The following is a 13,819-nucleotide window of genomic DNA, read 5'->3' on the forward strand; positions in this document are numbered from 1 at the left end:
ACAGTGGCTGAGATGTGGTCACCTCAAGGTTGGGAGCTGATTTTCAGAAGAATGATGAACGACTGGGAAATTCCCAGGTTGACTGAACTTTTTAGCCTTCTGGAAACTTTTCAAGGGGTGAAAGATGGAGAAGACTGTTTGTGGTGGACTGGACATACCAAAGGGCAGTATATGGTGAAATCTGGGTACAAGATTATGAACACAACAGCGCCACAGACCTTTATTTGGCCTTGGAAACACATCTGGAAAGTAAAGATACCACACAAGGTTGCTTGCTTTACTTGGTTGCTAGCTAAGGAGGCTGTGCTGACACATGAGAACCTGATGAAGGGAGGCATCACCATAGACTCAAACTGCTACTTATGTGGGACTGAAGCTGAAACTGTAGGACACTTATTTCTACATTGCAAGGTCACAAGCCAGTTATGGAAGATTTTTCTCAATCGCAGGGGCGTCTCTTGGACAATGCCTAGCAAGATTGTTGAGACTCTTTTTAGCTGGGAGGAGGCTGGGATTGGGGCAAAGAGTAGAAGAAATTGGAGGATCATCCCAGCATGTATATGGTGGACAATCTGGAAAGAAAGGAATGCCAGATGTTTTGAGAATAGAAGTAGTACAATTCAGATAATCAAGCTCACCTGCGTTAGGCTACTTTGTTTTTGGTGTACAAATGCATACCCTGAAGGTACAGAGACAATCCTAGATGTTCTTGATTCATTTTAGGATTGCAGCTATGCTTCAGTGACTCTTGTTTAATTTATTTTTATTTTTATTTTTATTTTATTTTTTTTCTCCTTCTTCTCTCCTTTTTCTCTTGTAAAGGGGTTTTCAGTACTTCCCCAGTACTGGTCTATAATACAAAATGTTACCTGTTTCAAAAAAAAAAAGTCCATTAAACACCAAAAACAGATTTTGAAGTGAGGAAATCTGAGAGCTACAACAACAACAACATACCCAGTGTAATCCCACAGGTGGGATCTGGGGAGGGTAGAGTGTACGCAGACCTTACTCCTACCTTGGGAGGTAGAGAGGCTGTTTCCGATAGACCCTCGGCTACATATATCAGAGCTATAAATAGTAAGTAAAGAGGAGCTACCTCTGTATCAAATTGAAGGGCCTTCACGCAATCTAGATCCATTTTGCAGATCAGTAGCTTCTCAAAATCAGCATCCATGTTGCAAATCAAGGATGCCATAAACACTTCTTCCTCAGTCTGTTATAAGTTGAAAAGCCTCTGGGGTTAAACTACAAGCACATATCACATGTGAAGCATACTAAACGGTTTTCATAGATGGTTTTTAACAACCATGGACATACTTCCCATTTCCTTATCTAGAATATTTTTGTAGTGATAATATATATATATATATATATATATATTTATTTATTTTGTAGTGACATTTATTGAAATGTAGCTTGCTGTAGAGCACAGCACATATTGATCATTTTTGGGTCTTATGTTCTCAGATCATGAACTACCACTTTTAGAAGCCAGCTTCTGCTGGCTATTAGAACAAGTATATATTATGTGTAAAAATACCTGGTTTAAGCAAGACCGTATGCTCTATAGATTCTCTTAAAAGATCCTATAGTTCCAATGTAAATTACACTCTTTCATTTTGGGATATTCCAACATGTTCGGCAATATTCTTGTAATAGTATCAATCTATATAACTTTCACAACATAAGGAGTCGTTTGTCCATGAGAATTATTCACTTTTTTCCGGAAAAAAAAAATTTCACTTTATTTGAAAATCAGCGTTTGGCCATGAAAATTCCAAATACAGCTTGAAATTGTATTTGGAAATCACCTCGAAACCTGTTTTCACTTTTTCCCATCTCACTTTTTGATTTTTCTTTTTTCAAATTTACCCTAAATTTTTTGCTATTATAAAAACGACCCCATTTCAATTTGATCTAGTGTGCCACCGGTTTGGGTTTTGGTGCGGGTCGGGTCGGATCGGATCTTTTTAATTGAGTTTTTATTTATTAGATAGATTTAAAAAGAGTGAAATATATATTAATCATGACATTTTAATTAGTGATGGAATTTTTTTGTACTTAGAAAAAATATATGGGATCCAATTTATGACATTATGTGATTATCCATTATGAGATATTGCTCTTTCAAAGCAGATTTGGTTGTATCTATCAGGTAAATTAATCAAGTTGGGTGGTTTTGTTGGTTTCTAGAAATTGGGGGTATGAATCATATTTCATGTTTTTAGGAAAACTACATTCAAACAACCAAATATTCTTAGCAAAAGGTATAACCAAACACAACTCCAACTTCAAAAAGTCCAAATAAAATGAAAAATATTTGGTGTATATGGCTACACACCTACTTAAGAATTCAAATTCATTTAACTACTCAAATTTTAAACTTTGATGTCTCCTTCCACTACCATTAACATCATATACAAGTTAAATCAACATCTTAACTCATACCCTATCAAATAAAGTTAAATCAACATCTTAACTCATACCCTATCAAATATCACCATATAAAATGGAAGAGTAAAATTTAGCACTTCTAAAGAAGGAAAGAGGGTAAAAACATTCCAGCATCTCATAAAACATAATAACCCTTCATCTAACTTTATACTGCTCTCGTCCCACCCTGATGCAGTATGATGTGTTCTGGAAATTTGTACAGATGGAGTTAGTTATATGGGGGGCCCAGTTAGTTATCAAGTACCAAGCATTGCACTTTAGTCCTTTCATTTTTGTTATAGTATTTACTTTATTTACTCATTAGTCCCTAAACTAGGAAGAGCACAATATAAGCTCATTCCCTGTCACTGTTGCATTTTATGAAATGAGAACTTTTATCTTTTGTCTTTAAATTCTCCTTGTAGTTAGTTAATCTTAATTTCAGCTACGAATTCATCTTAATTCGTATCGTTGGTATCGAGCCTCGATCCTCACATCGTGGATTTGAGCTCAACCATGGTGACCGACATGGCGAGTTGTTGAGTAAGCTGGATAAAATTTCATCAGAGGTGGCAACGTTTTCCGATAGACAAACCCAGTTAGAAGCAATACATGAACGATCGTATCGAGAACTTAAAGAATCGATAGATGGTGGCCGGAGAACGGAGAAGAGCAAATTGCCGGTGATTAATGAAGGTGACGAGCTGGAATTGTACTCACCTACTAAAGGACCTTCGTTTGGGTCGTTTGATCAAGGAGTTCAGAACTCTGGTGGGTCATCAACACAAAGTGATGGAAAAACCCCAATCCTACCAGCACCGAATATACCAAAAACAGTCCCTAAACCATTTCTAAAACCCCCATCTCAGTTCACTTCTAACCCACAATCAACTCCATTCACACTGACCCAAAACCCAGCTCCATACCCTTCAACTCAAATTCCACTATACAACCCAGTACCACACCAAATGCATACAACTACGCCCTTCACCACAAAACAATTCCAATATCCTTCTTTAGCTCCCCAATACCCTTATAATCAGTTTCCTATTCAGTCCCCAAATGTATACGTACCTAATCCTTATCCTCCACAAATACACTCTCCATCACTAGGTTCTCATTCAATGACTAGATACTCTAAAATTGAATTTCCTCGGTTTAATGGAAAGGGTTTTCAAGATTGGTGGTATAAGGTGGAGCAATCTTTTCATTAGATGAGGTTCAACCACATCAAAAGGTATCTGTGGCTTCTATTCATTTTGATGATATAGCAATTCAGTGGCACCAAGCTTATATGCGTAGTAGAATGAATCTTCCCCCTCCTAGTTGGGAAGAATACATTATGGCTTCATCTGATAGGTTTGGTACTGAGTATGATGACCCTATGGGTGAGTTGTTAAGAATTAAGCAAACTAGTTCTGTTGTTGAATTTCAAGAGAAGTTTGATAGAGCCATGACTAGACTTAATTTAGATCCAAATCATGCTATTAGTGTGTTTTTGGAGGGTCTAAAGCCTGAATTAGGAGATGCTGTAAGATTGCATAGACCCTACTCACTTCCGCAAGCCTACCATATAGCTAGGTTGCAAGAATCTAACTTCCTTAAGCAGGCAAGGGCTATGAAGAGCACTGCTTATTCTAACCAAAACATCACTAAGTCTCAAACACCTACTTCTACCTATAGTCACCTTAAACCAAATACCAACCTCAACTCTCACCTACCAAATAACCAAGTTAATACCATTGTTCCAGCCAGTCAATTCAGGAGAAGGAGGCTCAGTCCTGCAGAGCTTAATGACAAAAGGGCTAAGGGACTGTGTTATCTCTGTGATGAAAAATACACCCAAGGCCATGTTTGTAAAGCTAAGGCCCAACTATATCTTCTAGAATTGGAGGAGGAGATAGAAGGGAAGTTGAACAATGAAGAGGAAGTGTTACAAGTGGAAGAAGTGGTGGAAACATGTGAAATTTCTATCCATGTTGTTTCTGGATTGAAGGGATATAAAACTTTAAGGCTGACTGGTTACTCTCACAAGAGACCACTCAACATTTTGATAGACACAGGGTCAACTCATAACTTCCTAGATATCAACTTAGCAAGCAAAATGGGATGGAAATTGGAATCTTGCAGTTTGATAGATGCTAAGTTGGCTGATGGAAATGCTGTTCCTATTTCTGGGATGTGCAAAGGCTTAGAATGGGTACTACACAAGTCTGTTTTTAAGGCTGATTTGTTAGTCCTACCACTGGGAAATTGTGACATGGTGTTGGGATGCCAATGGCTGAGTGAACTAGGGGACATCACTTTCAATTTTAGGGAGCTGACTATGAAGTTTGTCTATCAAGGGAAGCAGTTTGCATTACAAGGATTGCAACCTCAACCGCAGTGGATGGAGGTTGACTCTAACCACTGTCCCAAGGAGGAGGGCACTCAATTATTCATGATCAAGGTAGTACCTAAGGAAGGTGAGGGAGTTGATATTCCCTCTGAACAGTTTCAAATACCACAAGAGATCACTGAATTGTTGCTTGAGCATCCTGAATTATTTGAAGAGCCTAAGGAATTACCCCCTTCTAGAGGTAGTTTTGATCATCACATCCCACTCATTGAGGGCCACAAGGCAGTTAATAGCAGACCCTACAGATATTCTCCTAAACAGAAGGATGTCATTGAGCAGTTAGTTCAGGAGTTGCTTCATAAAGGATTGATACAACACAGTTGCAGCCCTTTTGCGTCACCAGTGGTATTGGTGGGCAAAAAAGATGGGACATGGAGGATGTGTGTTGATTACAGGGCTCTTAATCAACTCACTATCAAGGATAAATTCCCAATTCCATTGATTGAAGAATTGTTAGGGGAGTTAGGAGGGTCCAAAATCTACTCCAAATTGGACCTTAGATCTGGTTATCATCAGATAAGAATGGCTCCCTCAGATGTGCACAAAACTGCTTTTAGAACTCATTCTGGACACTTTGAGTTCCTAGTCATGCCTTTTGGGCTGACTAATGCTCCATCCAGTTTCCAAGGGCTGATGAATCATGTATTCCAAAGTCACCTAAGAAAGTTCATTATGGTGTTCTTTGATGACATTCTTATTTTTAGCAGGAATCTTGATGAACACTTGGATCACTTGAGAATCACATTTGACTTGCTTAAACAACATCATTTGTTTGTTAAGAGGTCTAAGTGTACTTTTGCTGCCGTTAAGGTGGAATATCTGGGGCATTTCATCTCAGCTAATGGAGTTGAAACTGACCCACAAAAGGTTCAAGCTGTTAGGGATTGGCCACTGCCTAAGAACCTCAAACAACTTAGAGGGTTCTTGGGACTTGCTGGGTATTATAGAAGGTTTATTAGGGGTTATGGTAAGATTAGTAGACCACTCACAGACTTGCTTAAGAAGGATGGGTTTACTTGGACAGATCAAGCCACATCTGCTTGGCAAAGTTTGAAGGATACCTTAACTACCGCTCCAGTGTTGGCATTGCCTGATTTTTCTCAGTTTTTTGTAGTAGAAACCGATGCCTGTGATCTAGGCATAGGGGCTGTTTTGATGCAACAGGGTCGACCAATTGCCTACCTTAGCAAAGCACTGAGTGGTAAGAACCTAGCCTTGTCTGTTTATGATAAGGAGTTGCTTGCTCTGGTGTTGGCAGTGACAAAATGGGGTCAGTATCTTGTGGGAGCTCACTTTATTGTGAGGACTGACCAGCAGGCTCTCAAATACTTACTAGCTCAAACACTGCACACTGGTTCACAATTGAAGTGGATCACTAAACTCATGCAATATGACTTTGAGATTGAGTATAAAAAGGGAAAGGAAAATTTAGCTGCTGATGCCTTATCTAGGCTGCCTGCAGTGGACCTAGCAGCCCTAGCCTTATCTCCTATGAGGACTGATTTGTTGCAAGCAATAATGGATAGTTGGACATTGGATAATGAGCTGATGAAAGTCATAAGAAAGCTGCAGAACCATGAGGAAGTTACAAAGGGGTATACCTTCATTAATCAACAATTAAGGAGATATGGGAAATTGGTGATAGGACCTGATAACAACCTAAGGAAGGAATTACTACAACTTTGGCATGATTCTCCATCTGGGGGTCACTCAGGAATGGATCATACATTTAGAAGGCTGTCAGCACTATTCTATTGGAAGGGCATGAAGGAAACTGTTATTTCCTATGTGAAGGACTGTGAGGTGTGTCAAAGAAGTAAAAGTGACACTGCTGCATACCCTGGCTTGATTCAGCCTTTGAAAATACCAGCTTTAGCTTGGAGCAGCATTAGCATGGATTTCATTGAAGGATTGCCAAAATCTAAAGGCAAATCTGTAATATGGGTTGTAGTTGATAGATTAACCAAGTATGCTCATTTCTTGGCTTTGTCACATCCTTATTCAGCTACTGATATTGCCAAATTATTTATGGATAATATCTTCAAACTACATGGAATGCCTGAGGACATAGTAAGTGATAGAGATCCCATCTTCACAAGCAAGTTGTGGCAAGAACTCTTCTCCATTCAGGGTGTAACCTTGAATACCTCCACTGCCTACCACCCACAATCCGATGGCCAAACTGAAGTAGTTAATAGGTGCCTGGAAACCTATTTAAGGTGTTACTGTTCTGATTCTCAGACTGATTGGGTGCAGTTCCTTCCTTCTGCAGAATGGTGGTACAACACATCATTCCACTCTTCCATTCAGATTACTCCATTTGAAGCTTTATATGGCCAACCTCCTCCATTGCACCTACCTTACATTGCTGGTGAATCAGCAATTGCAGAGGTAGATAGAAGTTTAGTCACCAGAGAGTTTAAATTTCAATTGCTCCAGTTTCACCTCAACAGAGCTCAACAAAGAATGATTTCTCAGGCTAACAAAAAGAGATCTGACAGGCAATTCCAAGTAGGCGACTGGGTGTTTTTAAAATCCAACCTCATAGGCAAATTACCATGTCTCATCAGCATTTCAACAAACTATCTTCCAAATACTATGGACCCTATATGGTTCTGCAAAAAATAGGGACTGTGGCCTACAAACTCTCCCTCCCACCAGAATTACTCCTCCATCCTACCTTCCATGTCTCATTGCTTAAACCATGTCATGCGATCCCTGTTCACATTTCTCATCCACCTATTATCAACCTCTCTAGTCCATACTGTCCTGCACCAGTCAAAATTCTTGAGAGGAGATTGATTCAAAAGGGCAACAAGGCTGTTCCTCAAGTTTTGGTCGAATGGGACAAGTTACCAGTTGATCAAGCTACTTGGGAAGATTTTCATGCATTGAAGGTGCGATTTCCTTCTTTTGTTCCTTGAGGACAAGGAACATTTTAAGAGGGGAGTACTGATGTGTTCTGGAAATTTGTACAGATGGAGTTAGTTATATGGGGGGCCCAGTTAGTTATCAAGTACCAAGCATTGCACTTTAGTCCTTTCATTTTTGTTATAGTATTTACTTTATTTACTCATTAGTCCCTAAACTAGGAAGAGCACAATATAAGCTCATTCCCTGTCACTGTTGCATTTTATGAAATGAGAACTTTTATCTTTTGTCTTTAAATTCTCCTTGTAGTTAGTTAATCTTAATTTCAGCTACGAATTCATCTTAATTCGTATCACAGTATAGCAGGAGACTATATCCCCAAACAAAAGGAGGAATATAAAGAAGTAATCATTCATGTGGTGCTGTTTGAGTACACTACATCATCATGTTAAAAAAATTTATGTTCTTTGATTGATTTGAGGTTTTTCTTTCATTTTCTATTTTATTTGAGCACCAGAGATTTCTAGTACATAAGAGACCAGGATTCACGGTAATGACTTTCAGTTTTTTCTTTTTCTGATAAGTAAAAGTTGGAAATGATTTTCAGGTATTCTTTTCCGATGAGCTAATAGCTTATAATGCATAATCTTCATTATGTAATGATCATTCTGCAGGTTGCCGCTTCATCTATAAAGTGAAGGTTTGGCTTCACCAAATCAATCATATAGATCCTTTGGTAGAAAAATAAAAGATCCATTCAGTCTCAGTATAAAGACAGCTAAACTGAAGAGTTCAATGGAAAATTGACTTTATTGTCAATACAAGTAGCAGTAATCCCTAGGGAAACTCAAGAAATCAGCCAGCTTAGACACAGTGAATGTCAGTAAAAAGTTCTATGCGAAATGATTATGACCCATAGGAGATCTCCATTGAAGTAGCTCGAGTCATATCCCTCTGAACCCATCTCTATTATTCCAACAAATATTATAGGTATAGGTTATTACATAAGCAAACACTTCAGAATCATTTATTTAAACTGCTAACAAACACATCTTCATGGGAATCTTTTGCAATAAAAGACAAAAAACACCAGTTCTTGATAAGTTCCCATGCAATGAACCTACCTCAACCAAATTATTCTTCAATATATCTACCTCTACTGGTTAAAATGGCAAAGACCTCATAACCTGTGTGCTCTTGTAGAAGCAGAGCTTGTTTTACTTGACAGATTTACTGGAAAATGTTCAGCAACTAAAGCTCCAGGAGAGACAGTAAGATTATTACTAATTATCCATTGCCACTGAAGTTTAAATATTAGCTTGTTTACAAGGTTTCAGCGACATGGCTTTTAATGAGATTCATGAATTATATTAAATTAACTTTAGAGAAAAGTTAGTGGAATGCTTCTAAGCAATAAGCAAGTGGAGCGATGATATGTACATGAAGCACAATATTAAATAAGATTTTAATAAGATCCTAGTAGTTATGTGGCTTAACTTGAGTTGCATTTAAGTTTAAATGCTATATATCTTTTCTCATCGTCATTTACTACCACAAATCTTTTTGTTAGATAAATCTGAGACTGATATAACAGTACAAGTTACCAGTCACCTGGACTAAATGATTCATGCAGAAAACAAATTGTCCACCTACTAACATAATCAACCTAGTAATGAACACCATCAGAGTAAAAAGTTGCATACCATGTCCTTACATTTAAAACGTCCACTTGGCAGAAGCACTGAACTCTTCCCAGCTTTAGATGACAAGGCTAGGCGAAAGCAGCGATTTCTAGAGTAGACAGCTTTATCCACAAACAGTTGAAATGGAATATCGATTGAGCTTGAATCCTTTGAGACAAAAAGCTTTCTAAATATTCCATCACTTTCACTTAAGCTACTGATCCTTGAACATATCTGACAATAGGGCACAAAAATTGATAACTGATTCTACACTCAAAAAGAAGAATAAGAAGAAAAAAATTTAATAACCAATCGTTTGTAGTAGTATTCTTCCGAAAAAGATATGAACAAAAAATAGCGGGATACAAGTTGAACAACTAAAAACTTGACCTGCACAAAATGACAAACTGAAAATATGCAGGGCCTTAGCGGGATGAAGCCGATGAGTATGATACCTCAGTAACAAATGCACCTGCATGCGAGTTGTCCTTGAAAGCAGCCTTTGGAAATCGAATAATTAGATGACGAGAAAATTTTTCTGCCAGTAAAGCTTTATGTTAATATTAATTACAATAATGTAGAGAAGTCGTAGTACAATCTTATTGATAGCAAAGAAGTATTCTGCGTCAGATCCTATGATAGTTCTCCCATATACTACAATTTAATTCAGTTCCTAACCAAATCATGTGCCCCATTTGATCCACAAAATAATCATATTTGGCTAAAATTGCTTCCTCTTTTAAATGCAGATTTTGCTGTAGTAATATGTTTGTGCATCAACAGGAAGATCCTGGGATATTGAAAATCAGCATGAAATCTAATGAAAAGGTGTTCCACGAAAAGAGAACATTTTCCTATGAATATCACATAGGAAAATAAAGTTGACAAATAGGCAAGGAAAGAGTTCCCAAGTTTCACAAGAGTAAGGTGTACTGAGGAGAATTATTCTTCGATATGAACATGTAAAAGCCCATTTCGAGGTATTCGTTTGTCACCAGATAATGATACAGGTAATCAAGCAAGTCAGACTAAGGGACAAGTAACTGGACAAATATTACAGTGACATATAGGTGCATCACAACCCATCCCGACGTTCCACTTTAGTCAAAGAAGTTATCTTTGCCATATTGCCAAGTGGAATCCTAATATCACTTGCATAAACATGAGCTGATTTAATTTTTGGTACACTTTACTAGGCTTTCATACCAGATATTCTAGCTTATTTCCACAGAAATGAGTGGATGGACATGTTTCGCACCAATAAAATATACATATAAATAAACAATAATATAAACATGCATACCTACATATCATATCGATATCATTCTGCGCACAGCTTAAATACTAGATAGAACCGTCCATTAACATCCTACCTTCATTGGAGGAATCAAGCTCCACAACCCAATCATTGTTTCCTTCAAGACAGTACTTTTCCTTGACCGCATCAAAGACGACCTGTATCAGAAGGTCAACCATTTCATCTCCATTTTTATCCGCATTCTCTCTCTTGTTGAACTCCAGATCAAAGTAGAGATGGCATGGCAATCCCTGAAAATAGGATATAACAGTTTGACATCAGTAGCTGCTCTTTTTATATTAATCAGATAAAGGTAGCATGTCTCTCTCCCTCTCTACACATACACACATATATAAAGCTAGGATACTATGATCCCAAGTAATCTTTGGATATACAAGTGCACGTAATTCATCATGTGACAAAATCAAGGAAAGTTCAAAAGATTCTGGAATGAACTTTCACTAAGCCATTCCACAGTGGTGATAAATTACAAAAGATTACCTACTGGAGTACTATGCAACTCCTTATTGTTTTGACAGGAAAACTACAAAAGATTACCTCCTATGCACTTCTTTACTGTGATCCCTAGTTATGTTTATCAGCAGCAGCACCTGATTATAATTTCATATATATGCACTTCTTCATTGTTTTGACAGGAAAACTACAAAAGATTACCTCCTGGATTACTTCATAGTGGTGCCGAAATTTAGGATTCATAGTTTCGTACCTAATCAAAAACATGAACACAAACAAAGTTTAGGACACGGGGGAGATATAATCTTTTTACATATTTTAATGCAGATACAGCCGAGGAAACTTACCTTCTCCAGAACTCTTTATATGTGGAGACAAGGAATCTTCTTTGACCATTCATATGATCCTGGTAACTGAAAACATGAGCATTAGTTTGCTCTTTTGCATACTTGATAGCTTCATCTTGCCTTGGAAATGTGGCCCATATATCTTGTCTAGTTAAACACAACACAGGGAAGTATACATTTAAAAAAAAAAATACTTAACCATCAATAGTAGGTAAAAGAATGAATTTGAATTACCTTAATTTATTTTGCTCGTTAAAATCTACACGGATTTCATTCAAAAGGCGCAACAAACGAGCAGGTCTTTTTGGAGGAACTCCATGTGGAGAACCATAAAATACAAGGGGAGAGAACTGAGGTCCCTTCTTCTTATTTTGTATATTTGCTGTTAATGAACCGACCTACAACAAGAATCTTCAAATTTCAGTTTGTAGCAATTTAAGAAACTATGTCAATTAAGAAAGCGTATGGGAAAGAAAACAGATAAAAGGAAGAAATGGAGTATGTACATTGAAGTCAACATCTGTTGCATTTTGGACCTTCTTTCCCTTTGATGTTGACGACACAATATCTGAAGCTGTTGATAGCTTTTCCAATGTATCATTTTGTTTCACACTCAGCTTTCCCTTTTTCCTTTCTCTTATTGCTGATTCTAAAATTAACAACCACAAAATAGAGAAGATGCGGACAAACAGCAACGTAAGGCATCAATATTTTCTACTTTCTAAATTTTGCTGCTCAACCGAAGCAGTTCAAATTGGTCCCGTTGACAAATAAACCACAGTCTTGTAAACATTTCTGACACGCAATATACAGTATTAGTCCCAAAAATTGTAAAAGACAGATTTAGGCGGTTCAAAACAACCCTTTGCCCAGTAATGTAGAAAAGATCAAAACATTGGCATGGAAATGATATTGTTGAAAGGAAAAAAGCAAAGTTTAGAATAATAATTGATGAGAAAAGGGAAGAGGGGATTACGAGGGGGAGAAATGCCGCATTTGAAGCAGTGGAATAAGCGATCGACGTCGTCCATGGCCTTATTTCAGCGCCGGCATTAGATTCCCTATTTCCTTCGACTTCGAGCGGGAATCGGGTTTCATTGTAAATGGGGAATTTTCATAATTACTCTTTCCGTCCAAATTTATAATACCACTGTTGTAAATTGAGAGCAAAATAGAATAATATAAAACAAGATATACAGACAAAGATGTAAACAGGAGGAGAAGGACTTTTTCTTATTTTAAGGCCTCATTTGTTTTAATTAAGATTAAGACGTGTGAATCCAACGCATACGAATGATTAAGATATTGTCTACAGGTACGAACACTAAATGATTAAAATTTGTTTGTTTTTCAATATCTGAATGTGCATAATGTAGTTATTTAAACATAATAAATATACAATTCAAATTAAAAAGTAACTAAATTGACACGACCCAATCTCGTAGGCCGTGACTAGTGCCCGAGCTGGACACTCGTATACACACCTGTTAACTATAATCAATCCGAAACTAAACATACTATGGAACTTATAAAAACGAAACGTCGTCTCAGAACTGTCACATGTATATGTCCGAAACTTTGTCTCAGAGTCACAACCATCAAAAGATAACACAAGACACAAGTCGACAAGGTGCCATAACGTGTGGGAACGTCCCAACTATATATCGCAAGCCGACAAGGGCGCCACTACATACAACATCCCAATATATATATATATATATATATATATATATATATATATATATATATATATATATATATATATATATACGCAAGCCGACAAGGCTGCCACTACAAATGGGAACGTCCCAAAATATAAGTCATGCTAACACAACCGAACAACATCTATATACAACCCACATATATCTACGGACCTCTAAGAGTAACAACATAACATATGACGGGACGGGGCCCCGCGCGTACCCACGGATAAACAAATATATACATCAAAAGGATACGTACCAAAAGTCTAGGCTCGGGACAATGGAGCACTCCAAGATAGGTTTGAATAAAAATCCTAAGTGGCGGATCACCAAAGCGAGTGTACGTACTGCGGGCATGAAACGCGACCCCCGAAGAAAGGGGGTCGTACGAGATATGTGCGAGTATATAAAGTATGAAATACAATAAGAAAGATCATAAGCGAAGTAGAGATTCCGGAGACAAGTATGATAATCAAGGAATCAACGTCCTGTGCCTTATGAAATAAAATCATGCATGACTATATCATATACCATATCCGGCCCATTATGGACTCGGTGCAGCTGTCATATACATGTATATCATGCCCGGCCCATCATGGGACTCGGTGCCATCA

General features: G+C 37.7%; 1 protein-coding gene across 3 annotated transcripts in view; it reads right to left on the bottom strand.

The window, feature by feature from the left end:
• LOC132043042 (uncharacterized) overlaps positions 1-12,720 on the bottom strand; it is a 31,860-nt gene extending 19,140 nt beyond the window's left edge. The window contains exons 1-9 of one of the 3 annotated variants that reach the window (XR_009411650.1): positions 12,479-12,720; positions 12,009-12,151; positions 11,737-11,900; positions 11,503-11,649; positions 11,357-11,408; positions 10,758-10,932; positions 9,840-9,922; positions 9,406-9,618; positions 1,097-1,213 (exon numbers count right to left, since the gene is read on the bottom strand). Coding sequence is in view for 2 of the 3 variants with exons in the window: in XM_059433529.1 (XP_059289512.1) it covers positions 1,097-1,213; positions 9,406-9,618; positions 9,840-9,922; positions 10,758-10,932; positions 11,357-11,408; positions 11,503-11,649; positions 11,737-11,900; positions 12,009-12,151; positions 12,479-12,533 (1,149 nt within the window). In the remaining variant the exon portion in view is untranslated. The remainder of the gene's footprint in view (positions 1-1,096; positions 1,214-9,405; positions 9,619-9,839; positions 9,923-10,757; positions 10,933-11,356; positions 11,409-11,502; positions 11,650-11,736; positions 11,901-12,008; positions 12,152-12,478) is intronic. The other 2 variants (XM_059433530.1, XM_059433529.1) reach the window with 2 other exon arrangements.
• Between the last annotated feature and the right edge of the window lie 1,099 nt (positions 12,721-13,819).

Source organism: Lycium ferocissimum, unplaced genomic scaffold (genome assembly GCF_029784015.1).
Source record: "Lycium ferocissimum isolate CSIRO_LF1 unplaced genomic scaffold, AGI_CSIRO_Lferr_CH_V1 ctg2039, whole genome shotgun sequence".
Lineage (NCBI taxonomy): Eukaryota > Viridiplantae > Streptophyta > Magnoliopsida > Solanales > Solanaceae > Lycium > Lycium ferocissimum.